The sequence below is a fragment of the Pimephales promelas genome, chromosome 18, assembly GCF_988280905.1.
Source record: "Pimephales promelas chromosome 18, fPimPro1.hap1.1, whole genome shotgun sequence".
Taxonomy (NCBI): Eukaryota; Metazoa; Chordata; class Actinopteri; order Cypriniformes; family Leuciscidae; genus Pimephales; species Pimephales promelas.
Window position 1 is genome coordinate 11712757 of NC_142786.1, and position 21208 is coordinate 11733964.

The window sequence follows — 21208 nt, forward strand, 5'->3', positions numbered from 1 at the left end:
TGTTTTCCCCTGTCTCAAATCGAGCCGTTCGACCGTGTGACGTCACACGGTCGCACGCCCCTCCCGTGTTTGTTGATTAACAGCAGTGTTTCAACACAGACCCGCCCTGAGCGAGCTGTCATCATAGACCATCATTGTTGATACACTGGAGCAGAATGGCGTCTAAGCGATTGTGTTCTGTTCTTGGGTGCAATAAACAATAAATGTTCCTAAATTTGAACCGCTGAAGACGCAGTGGCTGAGTTTTGTTTACGATGGGAATATTCCCCACGATCAACGTCAATACTTTCTTGTTTGCGCGAATCATTTCTCACCAGACTGCTTTATAAACGAGGATCAGTATAAAGCTGGTTTTGCTAAGAAACTGCTCCTGAAAAAATAATCAGTACCAACTGTTTATGTTCCCTCTGCATCTCAAGTTTTATTAATCTTTATATTAATCTTTGCAAATCGCAGGGAAAAAGTTTTTCATTTACTGTAACGTCAATCTGTCAATGAACTAACGTATCAGTAAACACAGCATTCATACCTCACTACTCTACCCTGCCAGTGCATACAAAGATTGATCAAAGTAACATTACGTTAACCAACCATTCAGAAACGTCCTCAAGCCTTAATTGTCGAACTTCTTTGCGGCCGTCATCTTGTTCTGTGAACAGTTACTCCAGTTCAAACTGATACAGTTGCACCGATGTGTCCTCAGAGACTCGCGCTGTCATTCTCTTTCCAAAACCTTCAACTGTTGTCAAGGCAACACTCCACGTGCGTTCATGTCCGCAGAACAGAGGGGCGGGGTTTATTAATTAAAGGCTTGCTGAAAACAAGAGCCGATTTTGACCAGGTAAAATGGTGTTTTCTTAAAATTCTAATGACAATTTTTAATAAAAGTATATTACAAAGTTTTCATTTAGACCCTAAACATTCATATTAACTTTTACAAAAATGGCATTATATGGCCTTTAAAAAGTGAACTACTCCTTCAATGCAATGCTGTGACGCTTTAACCCTCTGGGGTTACAGGGTTCCTGCACACTTTTTAAAGTCAAATTTAAGGATTTTTAAGAACTTTTTAAGACCTGAAGGAATTAAAATTAATACCATACATTAGGGGTGAGCAATACTGACAAATATATATCTTGATATTTTTAAAGTTGATAATAATTAGATGATATTTTACTGATTGTGTTTTTTGTGCTGTTGCCATGGCTGGTTTAGGCCTATTGTTGACAGCAGACTCGTGAAGATATTCATATTTTTCATATTCTATGCAGTGGTCAGTTCACAGCAGTGACAGAAATGATTAGTTAATGTGCAATTTTTGCCATTAAAGTGATTTCCAGGGGCATTTTCACCCATATATGGACATTTTTTCTAAACTTATTTAGAGTTATGCATCACGTTTTGTGTCAAATACGAGCATTTCGAATTAAATTATACAGTAATTATACGCATTTATACAATAATACTTAATTACACATTTACACAATAATTAAACAGTACCACTGTTAGCAGTCAAATTAAATCATTCAATCAAAATCCATCTTTGCAGTGCAGGTGACACAGAAGCAGCATCAGAAGTGGCATTAATATTTACACTCAATTTAGAATTGCATAAATAAAGCTATGAGAGTCAATCAATATAATCAATAATTTAATCAATATCAATATAATTTAATAAATATTCAATATTTAAATATGAAATGATTTCTAATTTTGACATTTTGCTTTTAATATGAAACTAAAACCACCAGTAGGTGGCGGCAAGTCACTGTCTTAATAAGCGAGTTGAGGGAGTCATTCGGCTGATTCTTGCGGGACTGTTCATTGAATCGAATTGAAATTAAAATTATTCGTTCAAAACGCAGATTTCATTCAAGAAATCATCACTGTCTGTTGCATTGAGACTCTGCTACGGTTTCATCTTGAAATTCTAGTCAGCAAAATAAAGGGAAAACAAACAATATTGATAATATTGTGTCTAAAAAGTAACTCACAATGTTATTTTTTATTTAACTATTGTTAAATACAATATTTTTTATTTAACTATTGTATAACATAAATATCACACTTGTGCACAGGAAAACTGCACTCCTACTGATGTGATATGCTAATATAAGAACATAATATGATATAAATATAAGACAAAAACTAAGTTGGGGACATAGCTATAACCATAGGCATAATAAATACATGTCTATTCCTATAACTGCACACATCACGCAGTGAAAGCACGAGCCACGCAGTGTTATAATGGCCTTATAACAGCCATAGCCAGAATCTAGAAATTTACTTTGTAACATGTTAAATATGAATATTTTCTTACTCAAACTCATCGCTTTGCATCAAAAGGCTTTTATTAACCCCCCAGAGCCATGTGGAGCACTTTTTTGATGGAAAGATGCACTTTTATAAAGCTTGGAAGAGCCAGGACATTTTTTAATATAACTCTGATTGTATTCATCTGAAAGAAGACTGATTTTTTTTTCCGCTTTTGCTCATGCAGAACGAACCAATTAGTTTTTAATCCCTGATTTTAGATGAATAATAATAGGAAATTAAACGTATCATTAAATCAGGCAAAAACAGTAAAAAGAAAGAGAAACATCAGATCTTGTCAAAAAGAAAAGGCAAGATACATTGCTATGATAACATGCATGCCCCATTCTTAAATCACCAAAATGGATTCCGTTCTGTACAATTGTATTCAACAGTTCTCCTTGCGAAACGAAAATCATTTCAAACATAGATACGATAAGAACAGTTTATTGGCAACGGAAATGATAAGCAACATTAACATAAAAACAAAGCTAATGTTTATGTTCGTTTCCGCTCAGTTTAAGCTCAAATTAACTAAAGTAAAACCTTTAAAGGATCATGAAACCCCAAACCAAATTTTCTGAGATTTTAACAGAGGTATGTGTGTTGAACACCATTGAAGACAATGTTAGCATCTGTTAGATTTAATAGTAGGGTTAAAATGGTTAAATTTGAGTTTTCCGCTTTTTTCGTCTTCCGGGTTTAAAATCTTCATCGCCGTGCACTGTGAGTGCGTTGATGACTCATCTGTGTCTCATAATTATTAATTAGACTGAGTTTTCATATCCTATGAGAAGACAAGGTCTCTTAATTATTCATGACACCACGTGTATCTTTCCAATGACAGACATGTCAAACTGTGATAAATCGCATAGTAGATGAGAGAGGCAATCATGGAACGAAAGTGTTTGTTTTCATGGTGCAAAGTCCAGATGCTGCCAGGGCTAGACTCTGGCTCTGGACGGTTGGTTTGCCATCAACCACGGACACATCTAAACAGTCTTTGATCTAAACTATAGTGTGTGCCACAAACATTTTCTCAAGAGAGCTGCGAGAAGTGGAGAATGGTGGACTTCGCTTTGTTGACAACCAATGCATTTTGCGTCTTGCGAGTGATGCGGTATCCCGAGGAGTGTGTGTGTGTGTGTGTGTGTGTGTGTGTGTGTCTAAAATGAGAAGTCATCCACCTCCGCAGAGCCATCTTTATTATGAGGGTTCAGGGGCCGCATATATCTAGGCTATACACGGAACAATTTTTTAAGCGGAAAATTAATAATTTTCAAATGCATTTACAGTGTCTATATATACATTACACTATATATTTTATAATGACATTATAATTATACATGTAACCTATATTAATATGTTTTAAATAGAATTACGATTACTGTAGGCTAATATATGTAGCAGGGCATTCAGTTACTTTTGAGAGGACAATATAATAAAGTGTCAGTGTATTTCATAAGACTTTAACTTTGCCAGCTATATAAAAAAAAATATAGCTTTTCCTCATGTTTTACCACTGCTTTTTAGTGACAGTCGATATGCATGGGACATGGGGGGGGGGGTTCACCTAGTTAAACTTTCACCTAGTTTAATCATTAAATTAAACTAGGTGAAATTGCAGGCTATCATTATGCAGATATCACATTGCAAGATTTTCAAACTCATCAGACCACTGTTCTTTTCACACTGCACGACTGTCTGGGGTAGCATTCAGTTGCTGCTGTGTGGATACTGCAATTCTTCTTATTATAAAGTCATGCAATGTGAAACCCCCTTTTGCCGATCCATCATGCAGACAACTCTCTCTGTTTCGCAAACTATACTTCACAAATAAACACGCAAGAAGTGATAAGGAAATAGACCGGAGTTCTCGTGCGAGACTGGAATTGTTATAAAAAAATGATAGCCTGCAAGAAGCTTGTCATCCAAATTGTCTGTGCGCTGAAAAGGAGTAAAATGAAAAAAGGAAATGATTGGGGAGATGCAGGGAGGAAGTATTGTGTGTTCTGCAAAGAAAGTTGGAGGTAAATAAATAATATTGCAATGTACTGCTGTTGCAGCTGGTTAAGCAAATGTTTGTGCTCTGTCTCCATTTGCTATACACTAATTGTAAATAATATATCTCTTAAAATACTGATATTCTGGTTTATAACTCCTCCCCAAACTATCTGCTGCTCTGTATCTTGCTCTCTCATTGGCTACAGGTCATCGCCGACATAATTTTCAGTCAAAACCAATTTTAAATAGCAGGATTTTCTCTCAAATTGAAAATTGTCTCTGCGATTCTCTGATTGCGTCTTTGATAATTCACACTCTGTGGTTGTCACTTGTGTGAACGAGCACTGATTTGACTTGCGCGTATTGAGCATAATTGCATTCATTTCCGCAGATTTTGTGCTCACATTCAAAGTGTGCGTTTAAAAAGATAAATGCAATATATTGGCTATATAAAACATTATAATGGATCTGTGCGTCATGACTTAAAGTGACAGCTGCCTAATATAACGGCTTCCAAATAATATTAACTATCTATATGGCAGTTTTTCTCCTATGGTATCAATGTCAAAATAGTGGCCACTGAAAATGCTGAGTGGCTCGTAACTTTGGAAAACCACTAGCCCCAGTGGCTGGTGTGCAAAAAAGTTAATGTCAAGCCCTGGCTATAACAATGACAATCATAACAGTGATCATCCAGATTTAGTTCTACCTATACTGTTTTACACTATGTATTTCCCTGCCCTCAAAATCAGGTAGACATACAAATGTCAGGACACTCGATTCCTGGCCACATTTTAATCTCCATAGACCACTGGTTCTTTGGCAAGTTGTAAACGTCGTTAATTTGAGAAGATCATTGTTTGTTTAAAGGGATAGTTCACCCAAAAATGAAATTCTATCATCATTTAGTCACCCTCCAGTTGTTCCAAACCTCTATGTGTTTATTTGTTCTGCTATACACAACGGAAGATATTTGGAAGAATGTTTTAAAGTAACACCAGGTATTTTTTGCTCTCGGGGTCCCCCTACAGTTGGGAAACAGTATTGTCCTCTACTGCTGTCATAAACTCTGTCATCCTACATGCACGCGCATTTGTTGACAACAACAAATATGTACGTTATGCGCGCAGTATGTTCTATCTCGCTCTAGATCCCGGGAGATTTTAACTGATTTGCGGGCATCAGAGAGACGCTATCAATTTGCGGGAGACTCCCGGATCTTTCGGGAGACTTGGGATGTCTGTATGCCGGGTTACTACCCGAAACCCGAAGTTTAAAAGTAAGATTAAAAACACTACAGACCCCGTCAGGCTATGGCAGACATGTCATTCAACCTATTGTAAGTCGATGTACCATCACAAGAGACTTGGAAATATATTATGAAGGTTGAAAAGTTACCTGGTTGTAAAAAAGGCCACTATTATGGTTATATTCAAGTGTTTTAGTTCCTCTACTATATGACAAAACTTATGCCTTCGTCTCAGCATCCGTCTAACGAGCCAATCAGCGTCACGGAAAAGACATGCAGGTCCATACTCCCGCCCACTGAATTGAGTCTGATGAACGGGAAAGCAGACGCAGGATATACTGTAGCGTAGTGTTGCTTTCGTCAACGAAAATTATGACTAAATATCATCGTCAACGAACCTTTATCACGTGACGAAAACGAGACGAGACGCAACGTAAATGCTGGTCGTGTGACGATGACTATAACTAAATGTATAATGCAATATCGTTGACGAATAAAAACGAGACTAAATGTGGTTTACAAAAATAAAAACTATGCTAAAATGTCTCTTCATTTTCGTTGACCAAAACGAGACGAGACGAAATGTCAACGTTATCTCGTCTCGCTTAGCCTACTTGCATTATTAGTATGCAGCATTTCTGTTTCCTGTGTCACTTCAGGGGCTGCATTAGATCGCACTGTGCAAACGCATGCGACTTCAGATCCTCAAGCCCCACTCGCGGCATTATTTAGAAGAAGCAGTTGCGTGAGTTACAGCTGTTTCACACACACTCCGTGTGTATGCGGTGCGTGTTGCAGTATGCAGGAGCAGCGCGCGTTATTGCTTTCACATGTGCTGCGTTTGCAGTGCGCAACTGATCTACGGCTGTACCACAATCACAACATTTATCCTCAATTTTTTATTTCAAATCAGTATTTTAAATTAGCCTACATCCATTTTGTCGTGTTGTTGAGGTAGTGTGTAGATCTCTGCTCTGCTGTTATGCACGCACCGCTCCCAGAGCGCGCGGTATGAGCGCTAATCATAACTGTAACATGGGTGCGGGAAAAATACGCACTGCAAATGGTGCAAATGTGTGAAACAGGCTTTAGCATAAATGACAACAAACAAAGTTAAGTCTGTTACAGAGAAAGGGATTCGTCTTTGGGAGAAAAAGAAAAAATGACATTTGGAAAAACTTTAATTTCATCATGTGTGTAGGCTACTAACATGTTTGGTTGGTAAAATAAATATGTAGTAAATTCAATTCAGAGCATCTTCCTGGATGCATTCTTGAGTCTATAAGGTAACAATAATATAAGAAGATAACTATAAGAAGATAAGATTGTTTGAAATGGGTTTGGCTAAAAGAAAAAAATTGGTTTCATCTATAGGCTAGCCTACTACTAGGTAGGCTTCTTATATATTGACTGAGTTAAATAGAATTGCCTACTAAAAAGAGACTAAAATACAATTTTCATTGACTAAAACTAGACTATGTCTTTCGTCGACTAAAACTAGACTAAAATGTCATCGTTTTTCGTTGACTAAAACTAGACTAAAATGTCATCGGTTTTCGTCGACTAAAACTAGACTAAAATGTCATCAGTTTTCGTCGACTACAACTAGACTAGACTAAAAAGAGTATGAACATGACTAAAACTAACAAAAACTAAAATGTCAGCTTGACACAAAGACTAGACTAAAACGAAAATTAAAACAGGCCGCCAAAAACAACACTACTGTAGCGTTTATCTTTGCTAAAGTTGTGTGCGTGCCTGGAAAGTAAGTAGCAGCCTGTTTATACATTGTTCTTTATTTAGTTTATAAATGTTGGAATAGCCTGGCATGTGAAAAGGTAATGTATGCGAGTGACGATGCGAACTAGCTCGTAAATATGTTTGTGTGTATATTTGCATACTAGTTTCCTCAGGTATTTCATTGTAACATTAAAAAGACATTATCTGAGGACTTCCGGTGTAATGGCGTAGAGACTAGACGTGCTTGTGGATCGCTCTTCAAATTTGATAATATTTTCCACCACACTCGAGACTGGTATATCCTTTACGGTGATTAAACACGCAATAAGGTGGTTTGAGAAAGGAAGAAGACGGTAATTCAACAAAAATGTCGAAAACTCGGGATAAAAACGCTTCGTCGTCCAAGGCTAGCCACGCAGAGCAGCAAGCTAATGCTAACCCTGCTAACGTTACAGACGGTGTTACAGCTAGCGTCTTGCTTCAAGCTATCGAATCTCTCAGAACTGAGCTGAAACAGGACAACGCCACAGTGAGACAGGATATTACTTCTCTACAGCAGGAATTAAGCGGCCAAGTTGACACGATGGCGGAGGACTTGAGAGGCCTGACCGACCGAGTGGAAGAAGCGGAGTCTCGGGTGGGGCGTGTAGAGGACGTTAATTTGGATTTGGCCGTGAAGGTGGCGGAGGGTATGAAGCGACAAAAGGCCCTTCAAGACAAATTGACCGATCTGGAGTCAAGATCCCGCAGAAATAACATCAGGATCTTTGGAGTTGACGAAGGAGAAAAGCCGGCGTCAATGGCGAATTTCGTTGCAGATCTGCTCCAGCGACATCTGGCATTACCAGCTGAATTGGACCTTAAAATACAGCGAGCCCATCGAGCTCTTTCCAGGCGGCCCGGTGACGCACCAAGACCTATCATAATCAATTTCCAGGAATTCACTATTAAAGAGATGATACTAAAGGAAGCGTGGAAAAGGGGAGTTTTTCAACTAAACGGCAGGAACATCTACTTTGATCACGACTACGCATCAGAAATTGTCCAAAAGAGAAAGGAGTACCAGAAGATTAAAAAGGTGCTGAAGGAGAAAGGCATTCGCTTTCAAACACCGTACACAAATATGCGTATTCACTGGGAGGACGGAGCTAAAGTATACGGCTCCGCACGTGAAGCAGGACTAGAGCTAAGGAGGCGAGGTCTCGATGTGGAGCTGCCGGCTGTGACGGAAGAGGACGCGGAAACTTGGCTCCAAAAGCTAAACGTATGGCAGCGGGAGGGCCAACCACCCAAAGGCTTCGTACCAGCTACAGCTCAAAGGGCAAAGCTGAAGCTGAAGGAGTTTCAAAGAAGCGGAATCTGATTTCTAGGATTTGGACATTTTCATAATCGCAAAGCAATCTTCGCGCATTCATTGTCATTGTAGAGCGGCACATGTTGTTTGCGTCGAATCGTTGGACTTTAAGGATGGAGGGGATGTCTACGCCTCTCACCCTTTGCATAGGGACCTCTTTTTTTTGGAGAACTATCCCTAGACCCTCCAACGGGGTCATGGTGGGTCAGGCAATATTCCCACTGAATGGAAGTCACAGGTATCGTTCAGTTTGTTTTGTTTTTGAAGTTATTGTTCTTAGTTCATGTTTGTTTGCGGGGTTTTTTTTTCTTCCTCTGTGTTCATCAAACATAAGTAGCTTGGGTGAACTTAAAATTGTTTCAATAAATGTAAATGGTCTTGGCAGACCAATTAAGAGAAGTAGATTACGAACTAAATTAAAAAGGTGTAAAGCACAGGTAATCTTCCTCAAAGAAACTCATTTGCCAAAAGAAGAGCATGATAAATTTAAAAAATTAGGATTCAGAAATTCTTTTTCTAGTGCTTATAAAAATAGCAGAAGGAGGGGAGTGATCACCCTTGTTTCTAATTCTGTTAATTTTGATTTGATGGAGGAAGACTGTGATAAGGACGGTAGATTCGTGATTGTCAAAGGCAGAATTAATAACTCAATTGTTTTTTTAATAAATATATATGCACCTCCAGAAGGCGATCGGAAGTTTTTTCAACTAATATTTGATAAGATTGCTTCCAACAGTGAGGGAATTTTGATTTGTGGAGGTGACTGGAACTCTGTTTTAAACCACGCTAAGGATTCAACTAGCAAAAAAAAAAAAGATATATTAATAATAAATCAAAAGATCTTAAAAAAATGATAAAGGAAGCGGACCTGTTCGATGTGTGGAGAGCTTTCCATCCCCTGGAAAGAGACTACACTCACTATTCAGCAGCTCATAAGGTCAACTCTCGGATTGATTTTTTCTTGATGAACACCATTGATCGACATTGTGTCAGTGACTGTAGCGTAGGAATAGCAGATATCTCAGACCACAATGCTATCCATTTGACTATTCATTTAAGTAATCTTATTAGAAAAACTACATGGAGGTTTAATGTTAGTATCATCAATAATGATAAGGTGGTGCAAGAATTGAGAAAAGAAATTCAAGACTGTATTTCTGATAACAAAGATGATCAAATAGAATCAATTATTTTATGGGACACAGTAAAAGCTGTCATGCGAGGCAAATTGATATCAAGAACGGCTCATATGCATAAAATGAAAAGACTAATTCAGTCAAAATTAGAAGAACAATTGAGAAATCAAGAAATAAGACAACATTCAGATAAAAGTGTATCGCTGGCTGAGAGTATAAAAAACTTAAGAAACCAATTGTCAGATCTAGCAAAAGAAGAGATTGAAAAGAAAATGAGATTTACTAAACAAACTTTTTATGAAGCAGGCCCGAAGGCGACAAAAATTCTAGCAAGACGTCTTAGATCACAACAATCGAGAAATTCAATTGGCAAAATCAGAGATCATTCATCTGGAGAGGTAAATTTTGACCCAGGGAAAATTAAAGATATCTTCCTATCCTATTATAAATCCTTGTATGATCAACCGATTCAAGTAGACGATAACGAAATTGAAGATTTTTTGACAAATTTAGATCTCCCCTCCATAGGATCTACCCAAAACGAGATCTTATCAAGACCTATTACTAAAGTAGAACTTGATAAGGCAATAAAAAGATTGAAAAACAATAAAAGTCCAGGGAGTGATGGTTTTCCCAATTAATGGTATAAGGTATTTCGAGATGACTTGGCTCCTTTACTGTTGGACTCATTCAATTATACTTTAAAATACGCAAAGTGCCCCCCCTCATGGAGGGAAGCTATTATCTCAGTCATATTAAAAGAGGGGAAGAACAGTGTTAACTGTGAATCGTATCGCCCAATTTCCATCTTAAATGTCGATTATAAAATATTTACCTCAATTATAGCTAAAAGACTAGAGTCTTTCCTTCCTGATTTAATAGACGAGGACCAGACAGGATTTATTGGGGGGCGCCAAGCCCAAGACAACATACGACGTTCCTTACATATAATTAATGAAGTTAAAAAACAAAATATTCCAATAGCCTTAGTAAGCCTTGATGCCGAAAAGGCCTTTGATAGAGTCAGTTGGCATTATCTATTTGCAGTTCTGAAAAGACTGGGGTTTAATGATTCTAATATTAACTGTATACAAGCCTTATATCATAAGCCGATGGCAAGAATCAAATTAAACGGCGATTTGACTGATTACTTTGAGCTCTTCAGAGGAACCAGACAGGGCTGTTGTTTGAGCCCTTCCCTCTTTGCCCTGTTTATTGAGCCTCTAGCCCAATACTTGCGACAAACATTAGACCTTAAAGGAGTAATGGTGTCCAATGAAGAACAAAGAGTAAGTCTCTTTGCAGATGATGTAATAGTATATCTTCAGAATCCGGATAAATTATTCCCCAAACTTTTGAAAATCTTAGAAGACTTTGGAGGAAAATCAGGCTACAAACTAAATATCTCCAAGACTCAAGTCCTCTGTATCAATTACAGCCCATCTGAGCAAATTAGGAGAAAACACAAACTCAAATGGGACTCGGAACAAATTAAATATTTAGGTATTTTTTTGACGCGAGATCTCAGTTCATTATATGAAGCTAATTATAGTAAAATAAATGAGGTAATACAAAGGGACCTGACTAAATGGACAAATCTAGTTTTAGACTTTAATTCCAGGATTGAGGTGATTAAGATGAATATATTACCCCGATTGTTATACTTATTTATTTCTCTACCAGTTGTAATACCTGACTCTCAGTTCGCTAAATGGGATAAGCAAGTAAGTAGATTTATATGGAAGGGGGCAAAATCAAGAATTAGACTTAAAACACTTCAGCTGGAGAAATTGAAAGGGGGGGGTTCTCCCTTCCAAATTTCAAAGATTATTTTACAGCTGCCCAATTGAGGAATATTATCTATTGGTGTTCACCTAATTACTATTCCAAATGGAAACAAATTGAAATTAACTATATCCCAACGTCTCTACCTCAATCAAGACTGGGAGAGAAAACTAATATACAGCTGAAAGAGGGGAATCCCATAGTCGAAACAACCATTAAGCTCTGGTGGGACACGGTGAAAAAATACAAATTCGAAGGTGATTGTAAATTCTTGGTTTGGCCTTCTTTCTCTCCTGATTTTAGGAGTGGTAATTTGGATAGCACATTTAGAAAGTGGATTGGAAAGGGAATCACAGCTGTGTGTATGTTGACTGAGGGTTTGGTGTTTAAATCATTTGAGGAAGTAAAGAGGGAATTTGACTTGAACAATTCTGACTTGTTTAGATACATTCAATTACGGCACTTTTATGATTTTGAGATAAAGCCTCACCTTTCTCAGGAGGGCTGTAAGCTGATAGAATTGGTGTCGGGTGCATACCAAAAATTACCCTCAAAAATTGTTTCTAGACTGTATAAATGCCTACAAAACTGTAATGGCATTAATTCCCTTTATATAAAACAAAAGTGGGAATCTGAACTACAGATCAAGGTGTCAGAGGATGATTGGCATTCTATTTGTCTACTTCAACACACTTCCACCAGCTCAAGACAGTGGAGAGAATTTGGCTGGAAAAACATAATCAGATATTTCATTACACCTCATATCAAAAGTAAGCAACTTAAGTCCTCCCAGTACTGCTGGAGACTCTGTGGCAGCATGAACGCCAATCACTCTCATGTTTTTTGGTCTTGTCCCAAAGTTAGTCCTTTCTGGGTAAACATAGCGACTAAAATAAGAGTTGTCTTGGGCTATGCGTTTCCAACTGATTTCCAAACTATGCATCTTGGTTTACTTTCCTATACTGTTATACAACCAGAGGATTTGTATCTATACAAAGTTTTGTTGATGGCCACAAAAAAAACTATTACAAGGAACTGGCTGAAGAGTCACACTTTAACAGTGTCACAATGGAAGGAGATAATGGAAGAAATCTTTACAATGGAAAAAATCTCTCACTTTGTTAGGCTGAAATCAGCTCTTTTTGAAAAGAGATGGAAGAAATGGATACTCTATAAGACTCAAGTGTGAAAGGGATTCTTTGCAACATTACACCCTGCTGTTCCGTTTTGTTATGTCATGTTTGTTATGTTTGTTGTTACTTGAATAAATACAGAGTTAAAAAAAAAAAAAGACATTATCAGCGTGCCTTTGGTCAATTATAAGGGTTATTTAATGTATATATCGCTCACTTTCTAGAGTTAAAGGAGCAATGTGTGACTTTTAGCGACATCTAGTGGTTCGGTTGCGAGTTTGCACCAGGTTTGCACTAAGGGCTCAGCCCACTGCTCACCCCTCCCTTTCGAAGAAGCTACGGTTGCTAAAACGGGACAAACATCTCGTCGGCTGAGACAGCAAAGAATAGCCAGCCAAGAGTGTGTAACATTGTCACTGTTTCTGTACCACAGTCCATTATAAACCACATCATGAATACTGTTTACAAAGCCATAGTCAGGTGAGGATCAAGGGTTTTTATAATTTAATAAAATAATATTAATCAGCTGATTGTCTCACAAACGTAACCAGCAGCACATTTCTCCCCACATACTGTAGCAAACCCATAATACAGCGAGGGAGCAGCTATATATTTTTTTCTAACAGGGTAGTAATAGTTTAGCTGGCTAATATGAGCTGTTACTGTGGCTGAGCTGGGACTCGTCCGCATGAGTCCAAAAGGTCGGAACTGCGCGCGCTGTTACAATCATGTCATCTCCGCATCCCATAGATACTATTTACTACACTCAATAGGCTTTTTTTCTCTGATTTTGAAAAATCTTCGCGATCGACTTTAGTGATAAAAGACTTTAGTAAAAGTCTCTATCGACGGGTTAGTGATTCCTGTAACGTACTGTTTTACGGTCAATGACATGAATACTAATCATCAGCTGTCTCACGAACGTAACAGCACATCTATCCCCAACATAACAAACCCATAACACAGCGAGGGAGAACTAAGTTACATGAAACAATCCCAACTACATATTTTACACCACTCACAAGGGAAAAGTCACTACTCACGGAGTGTAAGGCTAGCTTCCAGCTTTCCGCTACTTCTCTTTCAAGGTAGTGATGAAACGCGTTCTGTAGCACTGTGTGTTCGCGTTCGGCTACGGTAGGAATATGACGTCACAACATGGCGACCTTCATAGAAGGGGATTCCCGCGGTTATGGAGCTATTAATGTCTCATTCTAAGGTAATAAAAACATTACGGTTAATTAAGTAAGTTCTTTATACACCACTGAAAACATAGTTATGGATGTCATATTGCATTTCTGTTAATAGATACTCAACTTTGTTACACATTGCACCTTTAACCCACTCTTTGGGCGCATGCGCACTAATGTGCTACAGAGCAGCTCCTTTTTCTTTCCTCAGTGCGCAAAGGTGTCGAATTACAACCGCTCTGTATTCGTAACTTCTATTGGTGTACTTTTTCATATGATGGCACATTTGTGCCTATTGTACTGTATTAATCATAGCAATTTAATATTCATTTTGGAGATTACTGTTTACTATATTATATGTTTATTTTCTACTAGTATTATTTGTTATTGTTATTTGTACTTATCTAATTTTTCTTATATCTTTATCAATAGAAAACCACACATGCAAAGTTGAAGTTGTTCAGTGTACTGAGTTGTGGTGACAATAAATGGGTTATTCCCAAACACCCGATCATCTCTGATAAAAGTCTCTCACCGGACGCTCTGTAGTGGGTCTGTTATCAACTGGCAAAATCAGCTTCTACTAGCCAACATTTTTACACTGGTGTTACTATAATCAAACAGATCTCAATTAGGGCTGAACGATTAATTGCATTTGCGATAAAATCGCGTTATGATGAAACGCGATTTTGTAATCGCAAGAGCTGCGATTACACTGGTCACGTGACACGCGGGAGCAGTCTGTAAGATCAAGCATCAACTTGCCACGCTACGCGGTCTGGCGTTCAGAAAAGAACAGTTTATTTAATGTATGTGATATTGTGTTATTTATTCTCTCCCCAACAATCCTGGATCGATTCAGAGAATTTCAGAATCGAGTCTGAGCTTAGTTTACACAGATGCGTGATGACGCTGCGCGTGCTTCAGAAACCAACCGTTTTCTGCTTGGTTCTATTCTCTCTCTCTCTCTCTCTCTCTCTCTCTCACACACACACGACACCGCTCGATTCATAAAGTTCGGGGTTGAACCGAATTACAAGGACATTGGCGGGCTTCATATTGCACAGGTTTTGCCGCTTTGCTTGATGTTATAGCAGTGCGCGTTCTCTCCCGCGGGAATTTTCCTTACAAATGCTTCACAAAGGCATTATTTATGTCTTTTGGAATGCAGTAGTTGGCTTATACATTATAACTATGAAAATCACTGAGAAGGCTGCTTTCATTTTAAAATACTAAAGGCCAATTTATACTTCTGCGTAGGGTGCGCGCAGTAGGTACGGCGTAGCATACGCACAGACGCGTCCCATACCGCGTACCCTTCCGCGTTGCCTGACGCGCACCTCTTCAAAAATGTAACTACACGTCGCGACGACGCGGACCGCAAGATCGGTGATTGGTCGGCTTGGTAGCGTCGTATTTCCTCATACGCATTTCCGCACGTACCTTCTCACGCATTTCCACACGTACCATCTCCTCCGACGTCTTCTCTCATTTCTGCCTTTCAGTTTTCGTAATTTCACTAAAATGAACTGTTTTTTCACCCCAATAAGCTCCAACTCCAACATGATCCACTCTCTTTCAGTCGCTATTGCTTGTAGTAACCTAGCCGCGAGGAATCTAAACACAGTGGAACATTAAAACCCTCCGCCGCCTCCTAGCGTTTCGGAGCAGTACTGCAGAGCAACCAATACCTGAACGCAGAAGTATAAATGCTCACAACGGCGTCGCCTACGTGCGAAGCCAACGCCGTACACTACGGCGTACCCTCGACGCAGAAGTATAAATTGGCCTTAACGCGCGCTTTGTGAAGAGCGCTCGTGCATGCGGCCGTGAGCGACTCATTGGTTAAATGTGCATAAACTTGCATGTCAAAATGCTTTTATGACGCGAAATTAATGTAAACACGGTCAGTTCTTAAACCAACAGGACAAAGCACATTTACAATTTCAAGAGATATGTGCATTAGTGTGAATGCAGCTTATATCTAAACTGAGGGGGAAAATCACTCCAGACAGATAACCATAACCATTCAGACAGCCTACTTTTAAATACTGAGACCACTCTTTCTTTATTGCTTGTAATGCTTTTTTTTTGTTTCTCTTTATTTACTAGCTTTTATATTTTGAAGATATATTATTTTATAAAGCCTATTTAAAATTCTTAACATTGGTTTAAGTAAAAAACAAAATTATAATTATTTTTCAAAGAATGTGTTTTTACACATGTAATACATATTTTGTGTTATTAAGATTAATTAATAAAAAAAAAGTAGATCGGATCATGAGCTGCCTAAAGATTCCCATCCCTACTCTACAATGATTTATTGCTTGTCTTTGTCGACTAATACAGAAGGTAAAGAACTTTTTTTTTAAATCTCATATTAAATCGCAATCGCAAAATTGGTTAAAAAAAAAATATCACAATTTGATTATTTTCCATAATCGTTCAGCCCTAATCTCAATCCCCATTGACTATCATAGTATGTATTTTTTCCTACTGTGGAAGTCAATGAGGATTGAGATCTGTTTGATTAAAGGGGGGGTTGACTGCTTTTTTTCTTTGCATGATTGTGTTTATGGGGTGCAATATATCATGTATTCGTGGTTTTTCTTTTTTAAAGTCTTATTTTTCATAAATTTCACTTTTATTGTAAGCCGCGCTCTCCTCTGTCCCATGAACGAGCGGTTCACTTCCCGATTCTATGAAAACACTCCCTCAGAAACACACAGTGGGCTCAGATTGGTTAGTTTGGGCCGGTGTGTTGTGATTGGCTAAACTGTCGCTCACGTTGTCCGGAAGGTCTACGCCCATTACCTTTACGGGTGAAACGTGCATGCCAAAGGTCCAACCATGTAAATAAAGGTGACGATACTATGGTCAATACTGTTATCAGTTTGAGGCAGAATCAGACCGAGAAAACGGCGACAAAGAGAGTCAAGCAGAACCTCACCACTAGGGATGGGTATCGTTAAGGTTTTATCGGTATTACTACTCTTACCGATACCGCTTATCGATCCGGTACTTTAACGGTATTCTTATCGGTTCTTTTTGGTGTGTTTTTTTGTTTTGTTTTTTTGTTTTTTAAGAATTAAGAACATAATTAAACTCTATATTTTGAAATGTAAAATAGAAAAAGCAAAACGAAGAAAAATATATTTTTGTTATGCAGCAATGTGCAGGCTTTTTTTGTTTTATATACAAAAAGGACACATAAGAAAAAAAACAAGTACAAACACAAGAATGCAATTAATCAAAGATACAAATTATATACAAAGTGCTTTAATTTCAGGAAGGTGTACTAACATATCTTTTCAGGTAATTGTTTCTGTCTGAAAAGAAACCTAATTTAGTAATCAAATATAAAATAGCACTGTATAGTTTATCATAGATAGATTAATGCTTATTAAATCTAAAGTTACTCATTCAAAAGCTGTGAGTGTTTTTCTCTGCCTTTTGTTGTTTGATTTGCATTAATGGCTGAATCGTCAGCACGTTTAGGTTATTAGACTGCTGCCCCTTTAAGACCGAGAGCAAATCTAATAGGTAACTGAAGCACCATCATTTTCTCCCTATTATTTACGTCCATTTAAGACATAATTGTGTTTAAGTGAATAAACTGTGTTTAAGTGAATCTCAGAACTGGTCATTTTGACATTTTTATGTATATTTGATAGTTAAGGACACACAAAGCCCAAAGTATAGGCTACTTTTCTTGTCTCGTTGCAGTCCGTTTCGGAGCACGCACCGCCTTGTGAACAGCGTCTCTTGCGCAGGCTTTTGTGTTTTTAATAGCCATTTTTTGATCTTGCAACAGTAGAAGACAGCATTTTGCAACAATCGCCGATCGTGCTGATTCTGACGGTACGTTTGGGTTTTAGGAAGAACTGACAGCGCTCCGCAGTGCTGTGAAGTAGGCTAAAGGACGTTAAGCTGGACAGATCATGCGTCTTGATTTTGAACGGTTTTATCTCAAATATCTTCTTTTTATAATCTTTGGAAGCCGAAATACAAAATATATTAGAATAATATCCCACATCTAAAGTGTAACCACGTCGTTGAATGTTTAGTTCTGTCCTCATTGTCACTCATTCAGCAAAGGCTGTCGTGTTGCGCGTGCTGTGGCTTTGCGTGAGAGATCGCTCTCTCTCTCTTCTGAACTGCGAATTTCAAATTTGCATCACAGACAAATGGTTTAATTAAATATATATAGAAAAGGCTGGCGATATAAACATGTTCAAGATAACGTCTTTATAGGAATGATAAATAATTTCTCCAGTACCGACAGCAGAACCGATAACGTCCGAGCTTATCGATTCAAAATTTGTCTTTCAAAATTCAGTACCGGGGCCCGTTTAATACCGGGTTTCGGTACCCATCCCTACTCACCACACACTGCTCTTACTAAACATTTGATTTCTGAATGATAATTTGCTACATTTTTTTAACTTTATACACGTTTGTTTTACACAATAGCATCTGACTAGCAACAATAGCAATTGACTGGCTACTAACGTTATACTCAAACAGCGTGGCATTAGTTTACGTTCTTGATCAAATCGAAAATAACGTCATAAAGCACATATACATGAAAAATATGTTTAAAACATTAGTACTTATACAAAATTCAGGTTCATAATGTTTGTATGCGTTTGTCGTAGACACAAAATAGCATAACTAGTAGCCTATAGTGGCTATAAAGCCACTGGCATTTGAAAAAAGTAAAACACAAGGCTACGTCTGGAATTAAACATGTAAATACATTTAAAATGATGAAGTCTTCGCCTACTTACAGGTTGTGGCCCAACAACTGCTGTCTCTCGTTTCAAAGTTGGAACTGCTTCATGTTTTTGTAACAGTTTCTTGTTGAATCCGGTGTTGAATTAGATTCTAAATTTGAATTAGAGCTAAATTACGGGCGTCACTTTCAGGAACATAATCAAACATAAATTGTATCCATTGTTGACGAAGTACAGCATCCGCGGGAATCTCAAACACAGAAGACCTGACAGCTGACAAACATAAAGTGTACCATATTCCGGAGGAAGGGTTGATGCAAATGTATGGGTTAGTGATGTCTAAAACCCAGCTGTAGTCCCAATCGAGTCGTTTTTGTAGGCAATTATACTTCCTGATTTTTAAAAGACAATATCTCTGCTTACACTGAACTTTCAGCGCTGCAACTTTACAGATACTCTTCATGCACCAACAGCAACATTACACACTATTTAAAATCAAAAAAGTGAAATCCCAGTCAACCCCCACTTTAAAACATTCTTCCAAATATCTTCCTTTGTGTTCAGCAGAACAAATAAACCCATAGAGGTTTGGAACAACTTGAGGGTGAGTAAATGATGAAAGAATTTTCATTTTTGGGTGAACTATCCCTTTAACTTCTGTTTTTGCAGTAAAGCCCTATTAAAGCCAGTCATGTTGCAGGATGTTTTGCCACACAGTCTGGCTGAGGGGGCTTGTCCCGTTGGTAAAATGTCATCAATGCACACCCTCCATTTCTTTAATAAGTTAAGTTCTGTTACCTGCTCGTAGAATAAGACCACGTTTACCAACATGACAGAACTTCTTCACTATATCCATGCAGAACTGAAACAAAAAAATGCAAACCATAAACACAAACTCAGATGACTCTCAAACAATCATTTTTTTTTTCAGAAGGGGGCAGTCATGTCAAAAAACACTGAACCAGAATTATATTACAACACAGACCTTTTCGTCTCCATCTCTTGGTGTGTGCAGGAACCAACAGACACTTCGCAGGCAGGTGCTATATTCACTAAAGTGGTACCAACAATACTGAAGACAGAGAGAAGTAAAAATATAAGAAGAAAAGAAGAAGAAAATATAAATAAAATAGAAAGGTAATGGTAAAATACATATAACACTAACATTTTGTTTGCTCTTATCTATACGTGTCAAAGATTGAGTATACTCACACTGCTGTTTACATTCCTCAAAGCAGAAGTCTCTTTTGCAGTCACTTCAACCCCTTGGGCATAAAACATGATACATGTGACATTTATGGTTAGATTGCTTAATTTGACCGTATATTCCGACACAATACATATATTCATAAGCAAACTTGAACATTTCGGGCAGATTACTCTCAGATCTTAGGTTGATGTTGAGTTTGACCTACCATTACCGCACGTGTTCATTACAAGACTTGTTGCTCTTGTGTTTTTTACTGTAATAGCAGACAGATTGTTTGTTTCTCTCATCTCTTGGTTATTGCAGTCTGTGGCATGCTGTAAGATGAGGACACAAAACATTAACCCTCTGTTCATCACAATTTATGTTCAGAACCAAACATCAAATAAGTGTTAAAAGTTTCATTTTTGGTCCACTAGCAGCAACAAACAGAATTGAAAGGATAAGAAGCAGGTTTCCCCCCAAAACTAGTGTCCCTTTTGCTTGAGGAGAAGCCACACAATTAGCATAACGGCACACTTTATAATAAAATCATCACAATATAATGTGCAAGTGTTTTGGAGCAATGCAAACTGACCTCTGACTTTAAAGTATTCATACACTGGGGAGGCTGAGCTATGTAACTCTGTGTCTCCTTTACTGTAGGTGAAAAAACAGAAAATGAGTCACTTTCTTATAAAAAATAAGATAAGAAAAAGCTCTAATATTTGATCAACAACTAAAAGAAAACGAGACCTTCGCACACCTAAAGGGAAAAAAATCTGTCATAATTTACTCAATCTTAAGTTATCCGAAACATGTATGAATTTGTTTCTTCTGCCGAACACTAAAGAATATCCAAGGCACTCTTCTTTGAAGACATGGAAGACATGGGGGGGGGGGGCTATACAAACCAGTAACCACGCATAGTGGCACAAACAGCCTTCTTCAGGGTAGAAATAGAATATATTTTGTTATATTATTACTAAGGAATATATTTTGAAGAATATTGGCAACCAAACAGGCCCATTAACTTTCATAGAATTGTTTCTATTTATTTAATTATTATTCAAAATATTCTCTTTTGTGTTCAGCAGAAGAAAGAAATTCATACAAGCTTAACAACTTTTGACAAGGGTGGGTTAAATGACAAGTCATTTTTGGGTGAACTATCCATTTAATTAAACTAATTAGGAAACAAAAAATAAACTTAAAACTCAAATTAATTTTGACATTTATGCTTAAAATATTTATGTCAAACAATTCAAAGGTCACATACCCATCATAGTACCACCATCTTTCAAATCTTCCATCTTGGCGTCTACAGCAGTTGGGTGAGGTTTGCTGGTGCTTTAAAACAAATGATAGATTAAGAAACC

The 21208-nt window shown here is 37.8% G+C and overlaps 1 protein-coding gene across 3 annotated transcripts in view; it reads right to left on the reverse strand.

Moving 5' to 3' along the window:
* The window catches only part of topaz1 (testis and ovary specific TOPAZ 1), a 106108-nt gene that overhangs the window by 78998 nt on the left and 5902 nt on the right, over positions 1 to 21208 (reverse strand). For all 3 annotated transcript variants that reach the window (XM_089122823.1, XM_089122824.1, XM_089122825.1), the window contains exons 3-8: positions 21109 to 21179; positions 20428 to 20489; positions 20059 to 20167; positions 19856 to 19908; positions 19629 to 19715; positions 19442 to 19505 (exon numbers count right to left, since the gene is read on the reverse strand). In XM_089122823.1, coding sequence (XP_088978949.1) covers positions 19442 to 19505; positions 19629 to 19715; positions 19856 to 19908; positions 20059 to 20167; positions 20428 to 20489; positions 21109 to 21179 — 446 coding nt within the window. The remainder of the gene's footprint in view (positions 1 to 19441; positions 19506 to 19628; positions 19716 to 19855; positions 19909 to 20058; positions 20168 to 20427; positions 20490 to 21108; positions 21180 to 21208) is intronic.